General features: G+C 40.9%; 1 protein-coding gene and 1 long non-coding RNA gene across 2 annotated transcripts; one reads left to right on the forward strand and one right to left on the reverse strand.

Moving 5' to 3' along the window:
• Positions 1 to 1,150: 1,150 nt before the first annotated feature.
• Positions 1,151 to 1,759, reverse strand: LOC124307960 (uncharacterized). The gene has a single exon (XM_046770209.1). It carries the CDS (start codon positions 1,757 to 1,759, stop codon positions 1,151 to 1,153), a length of 609 nt encoding a protein of 202 aa, XP_046626165.1.
• An 18,426-nt stretch (positions 1,760 to 20,185) lies between these two features.
• On the forward strand, positions 20,186 to 22,112 carry LOC124306630 (uncharacterized). The gene is made up of 3 exons (XR_006908652.1): positions 20,186 to 20,321; positions 21,617 to 21,675; positions 22,014 to 22,112. It is a non-coding gene; the product is annotated as an uncharacterized LOC124306630 (long non-coding RNA).
• Positions 22,113 to 25,036: the final 2,924 nt, after the last annotated feature.

Genomic DNA, 25,036 nt, shown 5'->3' on the forward strand with positions numbered 1-25,036 from the left:
GCTGAACATGTACAGCTCTCTATGAAAAAAAAAAACAAAAAATAAAATAAAATAAAATAGAATAAAACAAAATAAAAATAGAATAAAATGAAATATAAATAAAATAGAGTGTTATATAAACATACAACAATATATAGAAAATATTTAAATCAAATTTGCGCTTATTGAATAGAATTAAACAGTATTACTGGCCAAATATTCCCTAAGTTTTAGCCTAAAGACATTTACGGAAGATGATTCGCGAATTGAGGTAGGCAATGTGTTCCAGAGGACACAAGCCGATACAAGAAACGATCTTTGGTATACAGTTGTTCGGTGTAAAGGAACAAACAGATCCTTTGGGTCACCTCTAGTGAATCGGTGACGTATTGCTGACAAGAAAACCAACTCATCAGAGATATAACTAGGTGACCCGAGACTCATAGTATTGAACAGAAAAGTTCCCAACAGGTACTTTCGCCTATCAGCCAAATCAAGCCATCTAAGCATACGGTAGTATGGGCTGATATGCTCAGATTTGTGCACATCAAATACGAATCGCACGCAAGAATTGAGGGCGCGCTTTAGCTTAAGCTCCAGACCAGCTGTTAAATCGCAATAAACTAATGCACATAACTTTTATAGGCCTAAAGTCCTGCTTACTACCAGGGTGTTTAATCTTTGGAACAGGCCGAACAAGCGAGCTTTTCCAGAGTGTGGGATAGACACTGTTTGTCAACGAGAAGTTAAATATATCAAGTATAGGAAGGAGTATAGCAGGCATGCATAGTTTCAGAAAGGCAAGTGGAATAGCATCAATGCCCTTAGCATTAGATTTTGACTTGAACAAATTACGCATAAGACATTCCGTAGTTACTGAATTAAAATAAAAGTTACCGTCTCTGAAGGGTGCAAGGCGCGACGTCATTGTAGCTAGTTTATCCACGGTGCTGGCATGCCTGTCGCGTTCAAAAGGTTCAGCGAAAAAGTTGTTCAGGTCTTCTAGAGATACATTCCCAGGCACATTGTCTTCATTCGATTTGGCTATTCCAATTCTCCGAAGTTCGCGCCATATTGACTTCTGATCTTTGAGTCCTCTAAACTTCGACATGTAGTGTTTGCTTTTTGCAGCTAAAATCATGGCTTTGACACGACCACGCAGGACTCGGTATTAATCTCTGACGACAAGTGATCTAGTTCTCCGGAATGCTTTGTAGAGAGCGTCCCGCTCTCTCACGAGCGTCTTAATATTGTTATCCAGCCAAGGAGCTGGAGGACGCCTTAGCTGGGCTTTACGAACTGGAGCATGTTTATTTATTGTCTCTAGTACGAAAGTATTTAGTAGGTCAACTTTGGTGTCAATCGAGGTAGCAGTGAATACCTGCGACCAGTCGCAGGCTTCAATGTCAAGTTTAAAGGCTTGGGAGTTAAGGAGCTTGAAGTCTCTATATATGATTTCGCGTGGTTCAATCTTATCAGAAATAGACAGAAAACTGACACTAATCAGGTCATGACTTGATAAAAAGGCAACAGGTAATTGTGAATAACCCGAGACTTTGGAGAGGTCATTAAGCGCGCAGACGTCAAGCCATGTACTGTTTGTAGCAGTGTGATGCGTCGGGCAGTAAGGAACAATATCCATACTCACACTTAAAAAAAATGACTTAAGATTATTAGCATCAAAGCTATTCGAACACAAGTCTGCATTAAAGTCACCCATGACAATATTACTTTTATAGGCTTGACTGTACTGCAGGAAAGCTTCCTCAAAGTCTGACATGTAACCGATCTTAGGCGGACGATACACTACGCTGAAGGCCAACTTAGACCTACATGCGCTGAAAATTTCAGCAATTAAAAACTCCGGCCTTGCAGAATAGGCAGAAGAGGAGCATACAAGAACTTTCGCCTTCAATGATCTATGTAGATTGTAACGCTAAATTCTGTTAACCTCGGATGAGGACTTACCGTTGACACTTTGGCGCGATTCTCAACTTATCCGCTATATCAACTATAACAAAATAATTACGTTGGGCGCCAGACGCGTTAGCGTCGATTTTCAAACAATAATGCAAATCAATAAAATTAACACAAAACCGTACAAAAGAGATAAATAGAGAACCCGTTGTATGGCTGGCTAGGCACAGGTACGATCGCGTCCATCCCGGTAGAGTGGCGGAACTCAAGGCAGCTAACAGTAATTCCAGAATTAAAGAAAATAACAAAATAAAGAATAAACTCCAGGCAAAAGGAAAATGAACAGGTCAATCGTTCATATATTGTCGAGAAGGTTACATGATTGAGACAGGCAAATAAGATGGTATCGACAGCGGTAGTTAATAAAATAAATAATCGTTGTTCACAAAAATTTCGGTAGAATAGCAGTAAACGGTAGTTTTGAACGAGAGACGGTAGTTAACAGAGTAAAATGAACGTAGGTCAGGAGATGCGATATAATGCAAGAGTTGACTTAAAACTACACGTCACTGGGCGACGTGATCTTACCCAAGTTGCAAATGATGCTACGAAAATTATTATTCTGTCAATTAGAACGAGAGAACTTTACTGCGATCGGTAGAAAACAACGAGACGATAGTTCGGTAGATAATACGACAAATTTACCATAAATTATGACCAGTAAGAGAGATTGACATTCAGTAACAATTTACCCCGTCGGCAAACGATCGACTAGATAGCCTTCGGTAGAATTATTCAGAAACGGTAGATTCGACGATTTAGAATTATTACGTACTTGAGGAATTGAATAATGAATTCCTAAACATAACTTTTGAGAGAATACAAAATACAAAATTATGAGAGTGAGAGGATTTCGGAGAGTTTACAAAATAGAGAAATACACTAAAATTCACCGCAATACAAAAGAATAATTCACAGAACTTAATTTAACAAAATACAGAGAAATAAATAACAGGCAAAAATAATATGAAATTGCCAATAGCAATAAAGAAAATGTGCGGTAATATCTAGGGCTGATTCTACGCTCGCTTGTACTCCAAGGAACTCGATATGTGATACAATAGGCACAAAAATAAATCAAAATATAATAAGCGATAACAGAAATAAAATATAAAGCACACTACTATTACAAAAAAGTATAGAATGAAATATAAAGCCAATAGGGCTCAAAAAATACGGTAGAAAGTGCAGAAGCAGGCTAATAGAGATTCACAAATAATTAGAAAAATCATAAATACAAGAGAGGCAATTATTCGGCAGTTACGAGGTCGCTCAGATACGAAAATAATAAATTACTGAAATCATGCAGTCACACGGCGGCTTACTGCAACTTTAAGCCGTGGACCATGATTCACACAAAACTGGCATCACACGATGCAACCAAGAAACAATAAATATAATATTAATGACCGAAATCATGCAGCCACACGGCGGCTTAGTGCAACTTTAAACCGTGGACCGTGATTCACACAAAGTCGATAAATACCAGAAGAAAGAATAGAAATTATGAGCAACTTCGTAACCGTACAATTCAAAGGCAGAAGCCTTACCTTGGCGGTTGACTTCAGGCACACAAACTGACTCCAATTTAAATGAAACTTAGAATAATAAAACGAAAGTAGAAAGGAAGGAAAGGACTTGAATTCACAGGAAGAAGTTAACGGTAGTGCAACGATAGAGAGTATGGAAAAACAGTAGATACAATAATGGTAGAATGAAAGGAAGAAGGATCGGTAGCTTAAATCGAGAGAATAATCGGAAGGATGCGGAAGAACGATGCTGTCTCTCAGCAGGTCAAGCGTAGAATAGCAGGTCGTAGTTCGTCTCGCCGATCTCGCGGTTGTCGTGAGGTGATTCTTCTTCTTTGATTGATGGGTTGACCTCCACCGCAAATAGGCCATCCCCCTGTGGCGAATATTGGTTACTGCGTGGTCATACGTTTTCCAAAATTACCGCTAGATGTGGTGTAATGTGCTGCTCGCGATTTCGTCGTTGACACCAACTCGTACGATTTTGTAGCTGCTTCGGTTTACGGTCCAGGCTGCCTATCATCGGGGACTTCTTTGGCAGAGGCATACACAGGGTGCCTCTCGGCCAAAGTTACCGGGTGGAGAGTGACGCCTCATTGTTCACCTCCACCGGCTTTTGTACAGGCAGTAGATACGGAAGGTTCGGGTGGATGCTACCCCAGGTGTATATAAAGGTGCACCAAGGTAGCCAGTGTAGTCTGATGAGACCGTCAGTAGGCGAAGTCGTCGAGAGCTGCAAGCGGTAGCTAGTGGTCCCTTGTTGGTCGGGATCGTTGTCGTCCAAGTACCTTGTTAGCGTGCGCCGAAGCGCGAAATAAAGAATTTACAAAAAAGAATTAGTTGAAAGTAGTTATTGCCTATTTTGTATCGAGTTCGGTTGGAGTACCCTGCTGCGGAAGCGTAAACTAAAAATAATAGCGGTTGTGTGCCCTTGTGACGGGCGATTCTGAAACGCCACGTTACAACCCCCTCCCCCCAGGGGGAGAGCGGGCAGGTCTTCAACCTAGGTAAAGTCACGAAGGCTCTTATTAGAAATTATGGAGGCTGACCCGTAAACTGACGAATAATTGGTTTCGTTGTCCATTGACAACACTAGCCAAAAGAATTAACGGAAATTACGTAAGAGACGGTAGAAACGGAAAACGCGTATGCTTCGGTAGTTTCTGTCGTATGATAGTGTGCGTTAGTTAATAAAATGAGAAAAGTATGGTAAACGATCACACAAAAGGCGAGTCAGTTAATTTTGGCTTGTACAACCGAGCGGTGATTGTTGGTTTTTGCTTTCGGTTCAGAAGTTTTTGCCTTTACCTCAGTCAGTGACGGTTTTTGCGAGAAATCAGTTGATATAGAGGGTTGTTTAGAGTGATTACGAAACAGGTAACGTCGACGGAATAAGTCAGAATCGGAGTTTTTTCACGGTAGCTTAAATCGGTAGGAAGGACGTTAAATTTTCACGACAGCTCGGAACGGTAGAACTGAAGTAAAGTTTTGACGGTAGCTTAAAACGGTAGAAATGAAGTTACGCATTTGAGGATAAATCAGACGGTAGAAATAAGGTGGAATTTAGACAATGACTCGAACGGTGAAGGTGGAGTTAAGTTTTCCGATAGCTTAGCGTTGCGGAAATGAAGTTAGATCTTTACGGTAGGTTGACGGTAGCTGAAGACGGTAGAGACGGTAGAGAAGTTAACAAACGGTAGATAGACGATAGAAAAAAGAAACGGTAGGAAATGTTAACAAGCGGTAGATACGGTAGATAAGGAAAATCGGTAGAAAAAAAATTGGATTTAGGTGAATTTAGTAAAAACTGGAAGGTCGAAATAGAATTTTGAATTAGATAGGCCGAAATAGAATTTAGAAAAAAAAATTTAACCGAGGGGCACTTAGGGTGGCGGATCCTTAGGCTCCCGGCGCTGGTATGGGCCCGTGAAGTGAGAGTTGTCCGCCTTGCGGGGCCGGACCTGATGTCTCTCTAGGAAGTCGAGCGCCCAACCGACGCGGCACCGCGGACACTTTGCTTTCGTGAAGCCGGGCTGTTTACACCCGTGACAGAACTTCCTCTTTGGCTTTGTACATTGACGGGCAAGGTGTCCCACCTCGTCGCAATTGCAACATGCCCGGGGGTCGCGTACCGCCGGGGCTGGCGCTGGTGCCGATGTGGATGGTGCAGGTGGTGGAGCGGCTGCGGCCTTAAGTTTGTCCGTGCGGACCTTCGGCGTAAAGCCGAAGTCCGGCGACTCAGACCGTGGTGGTAGTGGCCTGGTCGTGTCCTTTTTAACGGCCCCGGACTCGGCGAAGCTGACCGTTCGCCTCGGTTTCCGGCTAGTTGGTGGTTGCAGGGTCTTGTTCGATGCCTCTTCCTGCCTGTCGCTTATTTCGGGAGAGGAGACTTGGGAGGAGGATGAGGAGGGAAGGGGAACGGTAGTGTCGAAAGATTCGGTAGAACAGGTGGAGTCGGGAGAGGCGGTGAAAACGGTAGACGGATGGGGTTCGGTAGAGGAAGCGGAAACGGGAGAAGGATCGCGACAGCGGCAGCAACACGGCGGGCAGGCAACCGGCTCATCCAGTGGTTCGGTCTGGACGGCCTGGTCCACGCCCTCCGGCATCTCTCGCACCGTTCCCCGGGCCGCTTGGGCCGTTTGGAGTATCCGACAGTCCTCCTCGGCCTCGATGTAGGCCAGCCGGACCTCGCGAGCGAGGTCGGGGCACCACACTGGCATAAACCGGATGAACTCTGCGAATGGTTCCAGCCGACGCCAGCCGCGCAGGACGTAGGCAGGCGGAGGGGCCTCGTCTCCCATGATATTGGCTTGGCTTGGCTGTTGAGTTACGAAGGCTAAGTTCTATAGGTCTTCAGGTCTTTTACATGCATTTTTCCCACTACATTATTCCCATCTACTTGTTGTAGTTCAACCACCACCGGAGAGAGAAAACGGGAGATTCGGTAGGGTCCACTAAATTTTGGCGCCAGTTTGGCAGCAACATGTTGAGTAGCAGACGACAGCGTGTGCTGTCGTTTTAGTACAAGGTCGTTCACAGCGAAAGCTTGATCTCGCCGTCGGAGATCATAGTATCGCGCTTCTTTAGCGAAGGCGTCGTCAAGGTTTTCCGTGACCCAGTCCCTAAGTAGTTGGATATGTGTCATTCGCTCTGCCCATAATTACGGAGGTGTGGGTTCTATCTCGATTTTGTCAGTAGCTGATCGTCGGTAGGAATTAATTGGTTCGGGTACGCGGCCCAGATTTAGGAAAGCGGGACTTGTATTGAGTGAGGTATGGTGCGCGGTGTTGTACGCGAATCGGAAGTCTGAGAGGTGTCGGTCCCATTCTCGGTGATCGTCGTTCAAAAAGGTAACTATCATGGTCTTTAGAACGCGGTTAACCCTTTCGACCGGGTTGGCTTGTGGATGATACGGTGGTGTCGTGGTATGTTTTATGCCATGGGCCTCCGCAAGTTCCTTGATTGTACGGTTATTAAATTCCGTTCCATTATCCGTGAGCAACACCTGGGGAGTTCCCCACCTCGATAGTACTAAATCTTTGAACGTTTCACTAATCTTTTGTCCGGTAGCTTTTCTAAGGGAAGCGCATTCAATCCATTTGGTAAAGAGATCTTGCATTACCAGTACGTACGCAAAGCCAGATTTACTCGGGGGAAATGGTCCCATTATGTCAGCTGCTACGACGATCCAAGGTTGTTCTACGATGCGCCTTCCCATTAAACCCGCGGGGGCAGCTTGGGTCACTTTACATTTTTGACAAGTATCGCACTTTCTCACGTATTCGGTAGCGGTATGGTACATTCCGGGCCAATAATAACGGGTAGCTAAACGGCGGTAGGTTTTCTCTATTCCCGGATGATCAGACTGAGGGTCATCGTGAGCTTCTTGTAAAACGGTTTCGCGTTGCTCTTCGGCTATGACTAATTTCCAAGCGTGTAAGTCTTGTACTAACGCGCCGATTAAAGGGTCTGTGCGTCGAACGTATAGGCGACCAGTTTCTATTTTCCAATCCGGGAACTTTCCGGGAGTGTTTTCGACGTCGCGTTTCCGGCAGTCGTACCAGGTTGATTGATCTGGTACGATAGTGGCGGTAGCTTCATCGGCGGTAGAAAATGAATTTAAAGCAACATCAGGTTCCGGGATTCGGGAAAGTGCGTCCGGCACGTGATTCAAGGCGCCCTTGCGGTATACAGTAGTAAAATCATAACCAAGTAATTCAAGTGACCATCTAGCTAATCGACCGGTAGGATTCTTTCGCTTGTGAAGCCATTGGAGGCTGCTATGGCCGGTCACGACCGTTAAATGGTACCCTTCGATATACGGTCGGAATTTTCCGATTGCCCAGATAACGGCGAGGCATTCTAGTTCGGTAGCGGAGTACTTCCTTTCGGCATCCGATAGGGTTCTGCTCGCGTATGCGATCACGTGTTCTCCGCCTTGGTCGGTTTGAGTTAGTACAGCGCCTAGTCCGCAATTACTAGCATCAGTTTGTACGACGAAAGGATTATTAAAATTGGGGCACGATAGCGTTGGAGCGGTAGTTAATCGATTTTTAATTTCTTCGAAAGCGAGAGATTGCGATTCAGCCCAAGTCCATAATTGGGTTTTTCGCAAGAGCCGCGTCAGTGGTTCGGTTATCGAGGCAAGATTTGGGATAAACCTTCGGTACGAAGAAGCCATTCCTAAAAATCGACGTAGTTGTTTCACTGTATGTGGAACCGGATAATTTACAACGGGAGCTATCTTGTCTGGATCTATTTGTAATCCATATTCGTTAACTAGAAAGCCGAGATATTTAACTTCAGAGCAACAAAATTCGCATTTATCAGGGTTGACCGTGAGGTTCGCGTGTCGGATAGTTCGTAAAACGCATCGTAACCACTCGAGGTGTTCGTCAAATGTTTTTGTGGCGATGATAATATCGTCCAGATAGGCGAAAGCGTATGGCACGGTGAGTCTTAATATTTTTAAATGAAAAGTTCGAGGACCCCAAAACTACGATTGGGAATTTGTTATAAATCGTCTCTATAATACATTTTTCATCAACTTGAAATAATCCCCTGGGCCGTTTTTTTTATTTCTTAAAAATTCGTCAAAATTGCTATGTATAATAACTTAAACGCTAAATAAGCTGGTTCATTCTTATGATACGAGTTTGAATAAATATTTAAGTAAGTTAAAGTACTTGCAAATCATTATTGTAATAGTAACATGAATATTTTATTCAAGTATTTTTCAACAATCACTAAAAACTAGCCATATTTATAAAATTAATAAAATAATTTTTTTTTTGAAAAAGAAATTTTTATTTGAAAAAAGTTACTTATTCAAACTCGTATAATAAGGATGAACCAGCTTATTTAGCGTTTAAGTTATTATACATAGCAATTTTGACGAATTTTTAAGAAATAAAAAAAACGGCCCAGGGGATTATTTCAAGTTAATGAAAAATGTATTATAGAGACGATTTATAACAAATTCCCAATCGTAGCTTTGGGGTCCTCGAACTTTTCATTTAAAAATATTAAGGCTCACCGTGATGGGTCCATGTCTGGTCCAATTAAGCGATCTAACAACCGTTGAAACGTAGCCGGTGCTCCGGTAAATCTGTACGGCATTCGCGTAAAATGAAAAAGTCCTTTACCGGCAACAATGAAAGCGGTTACTTCGCGACTCGCTTGAGTTAAAGGAATTTGGAAATATGCCTGACTTAGGTCGATAGTTGAAATATATCGGGCGGATCGGAGTTTGTCCAGAATGCTGTCCATTCGCGGTAGCGGATACGCGTCTTTTTTGGATGCCTGATTTACTTGCCGGAAGTCAATACAAAAACGGTAGGAGCCATTTGGTTTTTTAACCATTACAATCGGACTTGCCCATTCGCTGTGTGAGGGTTCGATAATTCTGTTAGCGAGCATTTTATCAACCTCCTCATCGATAGCTTCTTGTATCTTCGGCGATACTCGATACGCTCGTTACCTAATCGCGGGATGGTCACCTACGTCTATGTGGTGGGTGGCCAAATTAGTCGCACCTATTTTATCGGAGGCTGGAGCTATCTCTGTTTTTAGTAAATTCCGTAATTTGACGGTTTGCTCGTCGTTCAGAGCTACAATTCCGTTACATTGTGTATCGGCAGTAAATCGGGAGTGCGTTTGAAATTTATAAGTTACGGCAGAATTATACTTGAATGACCAGTTAGGTTCTGTAAAATCTACTATTATATCAAATGTGTGACTGAAATCTAGACCTATTATACAATCAAAGCTAAGGGAAGGTATAATGCGAACATGAATATCGCGGGTAGTCCCTTCCAATTCTATCGGCACGATTATTTCACCCGTGACGTCAGCCTTTCGGCCGGCGGCCGTTACGACGGCTCCGCTATGAGATTTTTGAATTAGGAAACCTCTCGATTCGATCAATACCGAAGTTTTTAAATTTACAAAGGTTCGTGATGAACCGCAGTCAAATAAAGCCGTTACACGTGAATCGCATATTTTGAGAATCAGAAATAACAGTGGTTTCCCGTGAAGCGGGTAGACTGGACTGCAAAAGTCAGTTTGTTCAGTAGGTGGACCGGTAGTAGTATTAATAATTTCGGTAATATTAACAATTTCGGGAGCATTAATAATTTCGGTAGTATTATTGATTTCGGTAAGATCATTAGTTTCGGTAGTATTATTAATTTCGGTAGTATTATTAATTTCGGTAGTATTATTAATATCGGTAGTATTATTAATTTCTGTAGTTAAAGAACAAAGTCTGACAATTTGTTCGAGCGAGGTTTTGGGCTCTATTGTGAGTCTGGGTTCCGAGATTGCCCTTGCGCGCGGTTCCCGTGGTAGTTTTCCGCACACCGGGGACATGTGGCTCGGGTATATCCTGTCAATCCACACGTGAAGCAGAATTTTGTGCGCGGCGCGGTGCACTGCCTCTGATGATGTCCAGGTTGCTGGCAATTGTAACACACAAATCTGGGGCGTGTGCGTGCAGTTATTTGATCGGTAGACGGTAGAAATGGATTGGAATCGGTAGACGGAGCGGTAGAAGTTACAGGCGAGGTAACGTTATTCGGGTTTTCATTCTGACAGTATTGATTCCAGTTGCCGGTATTATTCCTAGGTGGTCGTTGGTTATAACGCGTGTCAGGTCTAGGATCCGAAAGTTTTCTATTGACGTTCGAGTTTGATCGATTTTCTCGAATAGGTGTTTTATACGCAGTATTAACGTTATCGTTTGGTTCGTCCTCTAAATGTAAGTTGGCTAACGCGAATCGCGATTGACGGGAGTTAGCGCGTGTTCCGCGATATGCTAGTTCCGGTAGCAGTGAGTTTTCGGCAGTCGGTGGTGCTCGATATCTATTACTTGCCGCAAAACTCGTCTCCAATTGTCGGGCGGTATCCTCTAAATCATCAAGATCTTCGAGATCTCTCCTTCTTAATAACACTTGAAAACGCGGTAGCAGGTTGCGATAGGTATAATCCATCTCCTCGTCGTGGGAGAATCTGGGATTTAATCGATTAAAATACGCACGCATATATGTGATGTAATCGACGACTGGCTCGTTTTCGCCTTGCGTACGGTTACGGATCTCTTCACGCAATGTGAACTGTAAATTCGGATCACCGAACCTATGACGCCAAGCGCGTTCAAAATCGGAGAAGTCGTGCCATTGAGGTCGTTTGTTTCGGAACCAGTATAAAGCTACTCCAGAGAGGAAAAACGGGAGACTGTTAAGGATGTCATTATCGCGTAAATTAAACAAGGTTCTACCCTCCTCTATTCGCGTTAAGAAAGCTTCGGAATCTTCATTACGCGTTCCTGCAAATTTTAGATTCCATTTTCGCATAGCCTCGTGTGCGGCGAGCGTATTCGGGGTGTTATTATTAAAACGCGGCGGTTGAGCTGTCGGGAATGAGTCGAAAGGTTGTCGCGGCGTGTTATGATGGAACGGGGGAGCTTCGTGACGCGGTGTAAAGCTAGGCGGTATCGGGAGGTATTCTCGCGCAGTGTCTATATTTTGCGTTCGGTGTTCCAAAGAACCTCTGACATCGATAGCCGGAGCGCTGTTTTGGTTTGACGATGAATCATGCATATTACCGGGAGAAGTATTATTTAGCGACATATTATTTTCTGTGCGTATTCCGATTTCACGCGTCGATTGTGGGCTTTGTCTTTCGTCCGCCGGTATTTGTAATAGTAGGGGAGGAAAAGAGGCTAAATGGTAAGTCACTCGAGCGCTGCGAGAACCTATTGGATCATAAAGATTAGATACTAAAAAGAAAAAAAGTTCATATGATATATGCTCTTTTACTGCCGGGGGAACCAGGTACTAATTTTTAAAAATGTAAAAAAAATTTATTATAAAGAAATACTCGAGCGCGTCAGACATTAATATCATATACGCCCTATGTGCTTCCGGTAACAGAGAAGTATTAATCTGCCGGCTTACAAGTCGGGGGTGGCAGCACGAAGGGGTAGAAAATGAAAAAAAAAAAAGTTATTCAAAAGTTATTCATCAGATATTCAGGGGGAATGTTAAGTGACCTCTAAAAGGTATCCTATTCAAAAGACTGACGATTTGGATGCAGTCAGAACTCACAGCCGATTTTTGAAAATGTAAAAAAAAAATAGTGACCTTGAAATACTCAAGCTCATCAGATTTATATGCAGACAGTTCAGCTCGATGTCCTTGTTGTGCTAACCTATAATCTGATAATTATGTGGAGGAATTTCATTGTTCTGACAGCTCAAGGTAGTACCGTGACATGTAAAGGACACCAATAGTCAATGGCTATTGTTTTCTTTCTCACTCACTAGTGCTGTCTTTCTTAACCGACTATCGCTCACTTACTTCCACTCACGTGAATCATCGCAAGTCACCAACTTTAAAAATTATTTACAAAAAAATAAATACTGCTTGTTTATGTTTTTTTTGAAAAAAATTACTTGTTATATCCTCAATTAATAATTCTCAGTTTTTGAAAACAATCCTAAGAAAAATATGGCTGTTATTAAATAAAATGACTTTTAACTTTTTTAAAACACAATAAACAAACCAAAGCGTCACAAATCCACGAACACGACCGCGTTGTATTGTGATCAGCTGAGATGGCATCATAGCCGCAGAAAGTAGTGGGGGGACGGTGCGAGAGAGTGAGAAATAGAGAAAGAGTGAGAAGGGGAGAGAAGCGCGGAGTGGGAAATACATAGTTCTCAGCCCTTGCACGTACCTCACTTTATCAATAATTTTAGCTTTTTTACGTTGTAGAAACCGTCAGATTATATTATATCCGTAATTTTTACATGATTTCCTTCAAATTAAAAAAAAAAATAACCGCGCTCGAATACTTCCAGGTGACGTTTTTTTTTTGCAAACTAATTACTCGCTTATTCTCTTATACCATGATCAAATCGTCAGAATATTGAAATTGACGCTTTTTTCCATGTAATTAACTTACCTTCTATTAATCTGACGAGCTCGAATTAATTTGAGGATCGATTTTTTTTTACTAATCTGATTGGCTACCCTAGACGCACCCTTGTATATTAAGGGTTCATATATGGTGGTCGTACATAACAGGGTGAAAGGTTTCCTCCCTTATATTGTTCTGTCGCGCTTGAATAACACCCAAAATCCCTTCTTGGGCTCCCCTACTATACAGACGAGGTGCCGGCTTCGGCATCAAGCCTCGTTTTATCGGGAGTCGCGGGATCAGCCATTTCTCCGCGAGAAATTCGGTAGAATCGGATTAAACGATCTCGTAAAGTCGGTAAAGTTCCTCCTGTTGATAATGCACGCTGCCTTAGCTCGTGACGTAATTCCGCTGCAGTTAATAAATATATCCACGAGTCTTTTACAGACGGCAACGAAGGCATGTATTATTGTTTACGATTTAAAATACTGCTTGTAACGAAACACGGCTGATCCTGAGTGTCAATACGCGGTCACGAGCAAGAAATACGGTCTCTCTCGTCAGTTGTCAACAACTATAGCGGGCGATAGAAAAAATTGTTATGGGCCGCGCGCTGCTCTCCGCGAACAATGCGTCGTCTAGAAGTAAGACTCGCGAGGGATTATACCGTCGTCGGAATAATATCTGTAATCCGGGATGTTCAGTCCGCTAAATATTCAAATATTTTGGGTCGATTGGTCACTCAATATCAACTGTTTTTCAAGATCTCCTTGAATCTTTACGTTAGTAACTGACTGAATAAAAGCGGGAAAAGGTTTCTTTTGTTAATAATAATTTCTCTCTTTCACTCTCTCTCTCTCTCTCTTATTCTCTCTCAAGTTCTTAATTGAATTATTAACTGAAATTTTTCTGTAGCTGGCCTTTTGTGTGGCCCCACGTTGGGCGCCAATTTGTAACGCTAAATTCTGTTACCCTCGGATGAGGACTTACCGTTGACACTTTGGCGCGATTCTCAACTTATCCGCTATATCAACTATAACAAAATAATTACGTTGGGCGCCAGACGCGTTAGCGTCGATTTTCAAACAATAATGCAAATCAATAAAATTAACACAAAACCGTACAAAAGAGATAAATAGAGAACCCGTTGTATGGCTGGCTAGGCACAGGTACGATCGCGTCCATCCCGGTAGAGTGGCGGAACTCAAGGCAGCTAACAGTAATTCCAGAATTAAAGAAAATAACAAAATAAAGAATAAACTCCAGGCAAAAGGAAAATGAACAGGTCAATCGTTCATATATTGTCGAGAAGGTTACATGATTGAGACAGGCAAATAAGATGGTATCGACAGCGGTAGTTAATAAAATAAATAATCGTTGTTCACAAAAATTTCGGTAGAATAGCAGTAAACGGTAGTTTTGAACGAGAGACGGTAGTTAACAGAGTAAAATGAACGTAGGTCAGGAGATGCGATATAATGCAAGAGTTGACTTAAAACTACACGTCACTGGGCGACGTGATCTTACCCAAGTTGCAAATGATGCTACGAAAATTATTATTCTGTCAATTAGAACGAGAGAACTTTACTGCGATCGGTAGAAAACAACGAGACGATAGTTCGGTAGATAATACGACAAATTTACCATAAATTATGACCAGTAAGAGAGATTGACATTCAGTAACAATTTACCCCGTCGGCAAACGATCGACTAGATAGCCTTCGGTAGAATTATTCAGAAACGGTAGATTCGACGATTTAGAATTATTACGTACTTGAGGAATTGAATAATGAATTCCTAAACATAACTTTTGAGAGAATACAAAATACAAAATTATGAGAGTGAGAGGATTTCGGAGAGTTTACAAAATAGAGAAATACACTAAAATTCACCGCAATACAAAAGAATAATTCACAGAACTTAATTTAACAAAATACAGAGAAATAAATAACAGGCAAAAATAATATGAAATTGCCAATAGCAATAAAGAAAATGTGCGGTAATATCTAGGGCTGATTCTACGCTCGCTTGTACTCCAAGGAACTCGATATGTGATACAATAGGCACAAAAATAAATCAAAATATAATAAGCGATAACAGAAATAAAATATAAAGCACACTACTATTACAAAAAAGTATAGAATGAAATATAAAGCCAATAGGGCTCAAAAAATACGGTAGAAAGTGCAGAAGCAGGCTAATAGAGATTCACAAATAATTAGAAAAATCATAAATACAAGAGAGGCAATTATTCGGCAGTTACGAGGTCGCTCAGATACGAAAATAATAAATTACTGAAATCATGCAGTCACACGGCGGCTTACTGCAACTTTAAGCCGTGGACCATGATTCACACAAAACTGGCATCACACGATGCAACCAAGAAACAATAAATATAATATTAATGACCGAAATCATGCAGCCACACGGCGGCTTAGTGCAACTTTAAACCGTGGACCGTGATTCACACAAAGTCGATAAATACCAGAAGAAAGAATAGAAATTATGAGCAACTTCGTAACCGTACAATTCAAAGGCAGAAGCCTTACCTTGGCGGTTGACTTCAGGCACACAAACTGACTCCAATTTAAATGAAACTTAGAATAATAAAACGAAAGTAGAAAGGAAGGAAAGGACTTGAATTCACAGGAAGAAGTTAAGGGACAACACCACTGTGACGGCTTCAAAAAATCGATTTTTTGAAAACCATCTAGAAAAATCTAGAATACATTTAAGAATAGAATGCCGTTGGTCCCAGGTCGAAAAAATAATTATTTTGGGAGATGTTAAATATTTTGTGGAGCGGTGTAGCGCTCCGTGACGCTCGGAGTCCCGCGCCGCCTCAGCAAGCGGTAATATTTCTGAATATCGCCATAAGCCGCCTCTTCCTAAGGTAGTATTGCAGGCAATTACGCCAGTGTATGAAAATTTGAGCAGAGACGATTTGCTGGAGCGTTGTTTGGGCAGCTTTACGCAAAACAATAACGAAAGCTACAACAAATCAGTTTGGGCTATAGCCCCCAAGTGTCAGTCCGGGAGCAAAAGAATCGTAGATATTGCCGCTGATATCGCGATATTATTATTCAACGATGGCCTGAGAAGCCTGATGAAAGTTATGGAGACGTTGGGGGTAACCATCGGCCCGAATTGTTTCAATTTTTGCGTTGAAACCGACGCAATGCGGATCAAGCAGGCGGAGCGCTCGCTCACGGAGGCTGCAAAAGAGGCAAGAAGAGCTTGTACAAGTTCGAGAAAAGATGCTGGGGACCTCGATTTGCTTCTTGAAGGCCAGATGTATGGTGCCGGAATCGCTGATTGGGTAAAAAATTTTTTTTCCAATTTATCACATAAATTGAGGGACCGTTTCAGTTTCAAATTTTCGAAAAATCGATTTTTTTTTATGCATTATCGGACTTCAATAAACATTCTCTGAAATTTTCGAATCGAAATTCATAGCAAATTTTCTACAGATTGATAATCTTTTTGAAATTTTTGTTTCGGATCAAAATTGCGGCCGCAATAGTGGTCACCGTGCAGGACCTTTTTCTTTGTGTGTCATTACCACAATTTATTTAACTGTTATAAACTTATTAAATAAACGTAACAAAAATCATTTCGTAATCGTCATGAATGTATTTGGTTATGAAAAAAAAACCGGACCGAATAGTTTATTTTAACATTAAAAAAACAAATCGCGAAAATCAGTGATTTTTTGGAGGGCCACACTGCTGAGACGATTCCACAAACTCCAAACTTTAAACGCGTTTTTCTCAGAACCACTTTTTTGAGTGCGGCACGCAGCAGAACTCAAGCAATTTTTATCCGATCGACTTCAAATTTGGACTGCATCTATAAAACTAGATTATCTAAAGAAGTGCACAGGATTTTTTCGATATCTCAATAAATAAAAAAATTATAGCCTTTTTTTGACGAGAAATTTTGCTCGAAAACCGACCTTGAATTTCAGAAGCGTGCCTAATTTTCAAAAATCAATATTTCCTCAAACCCCTGTGTACTTCTCTTCAAAATATCATATTATTAACGAAAACACTCGGTATTTTTTTTCAGATCGACTTTGACGATAGTTCTGCTCCGTGCCGCGAATCATTGCAGAGGCAACAGCACCTGACGCGGGAGCTTCCCCAGCGCCACCATGGGGCGTGAAGAATGAATAAATTTTTTTTATGTATCTTTAATAAACAACAAACAAAACAAAAAAAAAAAGTTTAGAATATCTCTTTTTTTTCCCACAAAAAAAATTCTTGAAAAACGGCAGAAAAACAGGGGGTTACAGTGGTGTTGTCCCTTAACTGGTATTTTAGTATAGTGATATTGGGGCGCTTGAAAAATCGCGCTTTTGCGACAGAGCTGACCGGTCAACATGGCCGACTTCACCGAGGTACCCCATCGAAGTTACTAATTGTAATATGATTTCAAGTTGCGATTTTACGCCGCCAAGTGGATTCTGGATTCGTCCCGGAATATTAAATTATTCCCGTTGAAGTGGCACGGAGATATGAGGATATTGAAAAATAGTCTCTGAGGGAAAAAAAATGTAAATTAGTATATATATTTTGTAACGTGGCATTTTTACTGCGCGTTCCACACGGCTCCCCGAACTCTAAACGGACCATAAACTTAGGGAGCCCGCGGAGCAGACCGCGGCTCATTTCGAAAAAGAGCGCCAGGATAACGGTCACGCATCCGAGACTCTAAGAGGGGACCATAGTCGGTCTAGCGAATAAGACTTTTCAGGATTTTTGTTTATTTTTTTTTTGCGTGGTGAGTAAATGCGGCCTCAGACAGGGGATCGGCAGTAAATTCGAACGACGTTACTGGATGGCAATCGTGGCGGATCGCGACGAAAGGAGGGCCTCACAAGAGGCTACGGAGAGAGCGTCAACGGAGAGCTCTGCCGCGAGGGAACCCAAGGCGGACGAGATTCCTGTTGGTGGCCGGCGAACCGTAGCCCCCACCCCCCCTCCGTCGCCCAACTGACGACAGGTACCCTCGCGAAGTCGTCACCACGCCACTGTCAAGCTACGGGGTACCAGAGACTGGCCAGCCAATCAACACCCCGCGACAGCGGAATTCAACGATAACGATACGCTAGGCTGTAAGAGTTTCGTAACGAGAACCCCAATTAGATCGGGGGAATTTTGACTACGGATAGCGCCTATGTTCGGGGCATGTTCGAATTGCGGTTCCGATTTGCAGGACTCGTCACTTGAGTCCTGGTAACGTTGCGTAGTGGGTGGTCGTTGTATCGAGTTATAGTGAAAAGAAAAAAGGGGAAAATCGCGTGCCATGGCAGCAACTGGAGTCTGGGAATTCCTCGGGTGGCTACGAAGTGGTAAGCGCTTGTAATTCTTTGCGGGCATATTTCGAGCGCAAGTTAGATTGGCACACTGATAAACGGTCGACCCACTTAATCTTGGAGTTAGAGTAGCGCTCGAAATCTGTTTGCCGATCTCCTTGATGATGACCGTAGCCTGAGTTTTCGCGATAACGCGTAGAGTCAAGTTGATCCCTGTAAAGTCTCGCGTAGAGTCACGGTTTCGAGTGGGGAACAATTTCGGTTCGAAATTGAGTGCGGCCAAATTCCGCTGCACGGGGTCTCGTCGAGTCTGCGTACGTAAAAAGGGTCACCTCTCGGCGGGGGGGGGGGGGGGGGGGGGGGTTCGCGTGTTACTGTGCGTAGATGCTCGGTTTAGCGGGAAGGGTTGCGAACTTTGTGGAAATAGTGACTACGACTGGAGCTCGGATGCGTCATAATACGCTACACACCCGCACGATCCGAAAAGCTTTCTAGAGTTATTAATTCGGTCGCGATTAGCGCGTCGAGTCACGTCTTTTTGGTTTAGTTTACGAATTCTTGTGCATTAGTAAGGTGGCGACTAGCGCACGTAGAAATAAGACATCACCTAGATTTAATCACGATGGCGATTAGCGCGTCGATTATGATCTAGATCACGTTTTTGTTTAGCGGTTTATGATTAAGTGACGATTAGCGTCGTAGTCGAGGACGATCGCGGGCAGCGCATCGAGTCCAAATCTTGTTTTTGGTTTTTGCGAGTGAGGGTATTATTAAGACGGCGACTAGCGCACGTAGGCCATAAAGGTCTCCTAGATTTATTCACTTTTTTTTTTTATTATTTTGTTTGTTCCTCCCTTCCTTGTTTCTTTTGGATTAAATTCAAGCATTTGTATTTGGAATCGCGAAGAACGACTTTCGCAGTAGTATTATTATTTTTATTTTCATTTTTTTTGAATTATCGCTGACGAGAAATACATTATTCGAATTTTATAGTGATTTGGCCAAACCACGCGTTGGCTTACTTGTGTTGCATCTCTCTCTACCCAAAAATTACCCCTCCCCTCTCCGCGGTACTGAGCTATCGAGTATATGGTCGCGGTATTTCGCATTACCGATTCCGAGGCGTGTTAATCACGCCAGGCGCCCAACAAATTTCGCGATATTGTTTTAGGTCCAGGGTGCATCGTGGACGCCGATTTATTGTGCACGAGGTAAGTTCTCGGTCATTTTCTCCGAGTGACCAAAGAGCGGGAAAGATCCACGTCACAATTTCTCGAAATATCAAAGATTGAAATAGGTCTGCACTAGTCTGCAGCACTCGTGTTAATGCGATCTAAACTAATTTCCTCCAAAACCTCAGAAAAATGTGTGGGCAGAAAAAGCCCAGCCCCTAAATCGAGAGGGGATCCAATTCTCCCTCGGATTCGCTCCTACTCTACACGGAAGTAAATCAAACGAACTCTTAAAGTTGCCAAAGGGACTCGTGAGAACAGGCCCGAAAGTGTCCTCCACACCGAATGCGTGTTTACTTTAAAACCAGTATAACATTGACCAGATACTTCCAAATTCCAGTGTTTAGAATATTCAAGTATTGGAGGTGGTGGTCTCGAACGCCTTCAACGGATACATAAATATTCGTTATTTACGTCTGAACTATATGAGAATAAACAAGCAGTGTTTATATTTTAACTAAACAATTCATCAACAATTAACATTCCTTTTTGATTCCTGGGTGACCGGTTTACACTAATCGTAATATTATAATATTTATTCACATTCTTATTCTAAGTATATGTTTATTAAAATTACCGTCGTACTTATATTAATTCAAATTAACGCGCCTTATTTATTTGCGTTTTATCCGCGACGAAGCGCTGAAAAACCCTAAAAATATGGCATCACGTCGCATACTCGAGCGCACGTGCTCGAGCGTCGCGCGCCAATTTTTCGCGCATCACCGTCGCGCAGCGTCGTGCACTCTTTCATCCTTCATTCTCGAGCTTTCTTGTTCTTTTGCACCGCGTTTCACAGGTCGTTAGATACCACGGATCTCTTGAGAAAATTACTGAAACCCACGTGGCAAGAAAAGTGGATATTTGGTAAGTAAATGTTTAATTTCCAAGAAATGTGTAGAGAATTAGACCAAAAAATATCCTTAGCTACTTGGCATAATTACATATTTACGTGCATATTTGCTATGTACGCGGTTCTGCAGTTTGCTTGCTAAATCGGCTATTCTTGGCCACCACGTGTTGAATGGTATGCAATTGAAATACCGGCTTATGTGTGAACAGAAAGTACTATACTGCTTATAATTTTTTGGCAAGCTGTGAATCAAATAAAATAATTACGATCGTTGACTTCCCAACTATAAAACATCTATAATATTAAATCTTTTTATAGTTTACTCAACAAGGTTATTTCCTAACCGCAGTTGACCTCTCACGAGTGAGTAGTCGTTTGCTTTTCCATAGAATTGAAAAAATCATGCTACGTATTTGAAGGATAACTTTTTGTCAGAATAACTTTTTCTTTGAAGAATCATTGTGATCTGGATGAACTAAGAGTGTTTGACCAAATATTTAGAAAAAGTCAGAAATAGTGAAAATTGTGTGTGGAAATTTCTGGTTTTTTTCTTATATTTTTTGGTTAACAGATCTTCGTTTATCCAAATCAGAATGATTCACCAAAGAAAAATTCGTCCTGATAATTATCCTTCAAATTGCATAATGATTTTCCTCCTTGATGGAAAATCACACGATACGGCATAATTGCCTTATGCAGTATTAAATTATGCATATTCCGATATTCGTATAGTGTCGCGATTTATTAATAAAGGCTAATTTTAATTTATACTAAATCTTTGATCAATTGAAACTTGAAGATACGCCGAACGTTATCAAACTTCGGTTTACTTTTCACTAGTTAATTACTGATTGAGGCCTGTATATTCCAAACTGTACGTTTTTAACATTTTAACTATAATTATTATAGGATATTATTATGCATTATAATTATTTTTCACGCTATACATATAGACGGGCCCTAATGAAACACTTAGTGTATCTCGCTGGCCCAAATAGAACAAGGCTATTTCATAAAAAGCTGTATAAGTCATGTACAGAGCTCTGTATATACGTCCTATGTCAGCTTCAGTTTTATGCACATTCCTATCATTGTTGATTATAAAATAGCAGAATATACTCTCACAAAACATTCTGCTTATACGTTATTTCAATCTGGCGTATACCACCTTGAGCCTCGTGTAATCTAGCTTTATTTAGAAAGATATCAGACTAGCGTGGAGACCGCCGATCAGTAATTACATGTTATTTGATTTGAATCACACTCATGTATTCACAACTAAATCTTGAAACATCTGTAATAATTGCAGGAAAAGGTTGAGCAGCTGACAGTCAACTGTGTATTCGAAATATACAACATACGTTTTAGGTAAGACTATTATTAACCAACCATTTAGTTTATGTTTGATCAAATGATTGGGTAACCAGCTACCATTCGATTGGCAATCACACTAATCTAATATCAATAGTGGCATTACGTCCATATTTTCAGTGTATATTTTATGTTAAACAACTTAACTTTGCAGTCAACTGTATAGTAGACCCTGACAAACATTAGTTCTCAGACTGTTTTCAGAATAAACTTTCATTTTCCTGCACATCAAATGAGAAATTATTGACTGACCTTTTGTTATTCAAAGTTTTATGTTCGCAACATTGAATATTATACTTTATTATACTTGTATTATTTATGATATTTGATTTCAGAAAATGACACGTAAAAGAAAAAGTAACGACTGCTATTCAGATAGACATAAACGTCGACTCGTTGAACAACAAACTAAATTAAGTATTATCAGAATGAAGCAAGCTATGTCATTTGAACAGACAAACTTATCCGGTCAAGACAATGAAAATACACTCGAGCGTTCAGAAACCCAGTCAGGCTCTCAAAATTTTGATGTTACTATTGATGGACCAAATTTTGAAAGTGTACCATCAAGATCAGAAATACATGATGATGTACATAGTAGCCAAGATAGTGAATATAATTCTGTAATAGGTAGCGACGTTGAAACGAATGTAGATGAGCATGTCGATAAAAATACACCTAGTATTGCAAATATTACAGAAGCCCATGATTTAAATCATTCGGATGATTCAAATCTTGCAAATTCTTCAGGAAGTTCTCAGGAATTATCAAATAACAATAACTCACTGGTTGCCGATTTCCGCCAATGGATAGCAGTTCATAGACCTTCGAGAGGTTCTGTTAACGCGTTGTTAGGTATCTTGAGAAAACATACAAACGCAAAATTGCCAAAAGATTACAGAGCACTTCTCAAAACTCCTCGGTCTACAGATGTTCACTGTATCGCTGGTGGCCAATATTGGCATAATGGACTGGAAAAAGCAGTCAAATCTATTGTCAAGCATCGACAGCAAGCTGGACACAATATTGGGAATATTAACTTGATGATAAACATTGATGGCGCTCCTGTTGGAAAATCGTCACAATATAGTCTTTGGCCAATTTTGTGTTCGGATGATATTTTGAAAAAAGTTTACGTTGTTGGGGCCTTTTTCGGAGAAGGAAAGCCTAACAATGCTAACGAGTTTCTTGACATGTTCATTAACGAAGCAGTGACTTTAATCGATAATGGTCTTCCATTTGATAATCAACAGTTTGATGTCAGAATTCAAGCCTTGATATGCGACGCACCTGCTAAAGCATTTATTTTACAAGTCAAAAATTTTAATGGGTACAACAGTTGTACAAAATGCAATATTGAAGGAGAATATTTAGAGCATACCATGTGTTTTCCATCAGCAGGTGAAAATATAACTCTAAGAACCGATGAAAATTTTAGAAATTATATTTATCAGGACGACTATCAAATTGGAACGACAAATCTTTCTAGAATACCTCACTTAGGATTGGTTACAAATGTTCCACTAGACTACATGCACCTAATATGCTTAGGGATTGTCAAAAAATTGCTTTTGCTCTGGATATGTGGGCCTCTTAGCGTGAGGCTATCCGCCTACGACATAAAAAAAATCTCTCGTGCATTAATTAGGCTGAGAAAGTGGGTTCCATCGGATTTTGTGCGAAAACCAAGGTCATTAAAATTTGTCAAGTTGTGGAAAGCGACAGAGTACCGTCAATTTCTTCTGTACTTAGGTCCCATAGTTTTAAAAAATGTATTGAAGAAAAACTTATACGAGCATTTTTTAGTTCTGCATGTGGCGATAACAATTCCGATCAGTCCGATTCTGGCAAAAAATCCTTCAAATATAAAGTATGCAGAAGAACTTTTACAATATTTTGTTGAGTCTTTTGGAAACATATATGGACTTAAGCATATGTCCCATAATGTTCATAATTTACCACATCTTGCTGAGGACGTCAGAAAATTTGGTCCCTTAGATGAGTTCAGCGCTTTTAGATTCGAAAATCATATGTCTACGATTATAAAAATGACTCGGAAAGGCGAGAGACCGCTTCAGCAGATAGCTCGGAGACTTGCCGAATACGATTATATATCTACCACTGATACGACGGACGAAGACGTGCATATAAATGTTGGTTTTCACAAACGTCACTTCGAAGGTCCTTTAATTGGTGATTTAAAAACATGCAAACAGTACCAGGTTCTGCGTCAGAATTCTTATTCCATTAATTGTAATAATTCTACAAATGATTGTTGCATGCTTAAAGACGGAACAATGGTAAAATATCTAAATTTCGTAAAGTACAAAAACACATCATATGTTATCGGTTACGAACTGGTTCGATTTGAAAATGTATATTCACTACCTTGTGAATCCAAGACATTTGACATCCAAACTGTAAAGAAAGATTCTAACCTTAAGTCATGGCCATGCGCTAATATATGTCTCAAGCTGATGACGATACCTTCGGATTGTGTAACATCTCGTAATGAAGAAATAGCTATGTTTCCAGTACTTCACACAGCTAGTAATCTCTGAGCAGAACAAACTGCACATTTTGTAAGCAACATGTTATTCACATGCATTTTTATGTACATGAAATTTCAGTTAGTTTAGAAATTATTGATTTCTTGAAATGAATGCACCAGCTTTGCTTATTAACCACGATCTTCAGTTTAATTTTCTAAGACCAGCTAATACTAAACAATATTAATTTGCTTTGTATATTCTCTGTACAAAATATTTTTAATATATTTCCGGCCGTGTGGCTAGAGATGTTCTCAATTCATATCAATTTATATCCTGCATACTTTATATCTATATCGTGACTTCACTGCAACAATTTCTTATTTTAGATCGTTTTCAATACGCCGAAGAATCATGAATTTCAATATAGTCGAGTTTCATGACGGTCTGCACGTGATTCCGTTTAGCTGGTTGACCGATGATAATAAGACAGCTTATTGGCCTCCTTATGAGGATCCGATAAAAATGTGTAGGGCGGTGGTCAATATGGAGACCCCGGTCAAGGACAAGTGGGAGCTGTTGAAGGTGTTGGCCATACTCGGAAGTGCAGGTATTTACTATTCTGATCAAAGGTAACGTTAGGAACAACTGTTGTCTACGGTCATATTTTTTAGTGCATGTCCGTCATCACACTAATTTTAGCATGCAAAGTAAACGATAATAAAAAATAATCATTTACTAAAAATAATTTGTACATTGTGATCCTTTTTACATATTGGTTGATCTGAAATTATAAATCTGATAATTTTATCTTTGATTATGTGTTTGCCCAACTGTTAAGTATGAACTACATTAAGGGGAGACTTCGG

Source organism: Neodiprion virginianus, chromosome 6 (genome assembly GCF_021901495.1).
Source record: "Neodiprion virginianus isolate iyNeoVirg1 chromosome 6, iyNeoVirg1.1, whole genome shotgun sequence".
NCBI classification, from domain to species: Eukaryota; Metazoa; Arthropoda; class Insecta; order Hymenoptera; family Diprionidae; genus Neodiprion; species Neodiprion virginianus.

What these genes read in the sequence shown, in the direction of transcription:
- LOC124307960 (XM_046770209.1), bottom strand. Translation starts at nt 1,759, where the DNA reads ATGTCAGACTTTGAGGAAGCTTTCCTGCAGTACAGTCAAGCCTATAAA.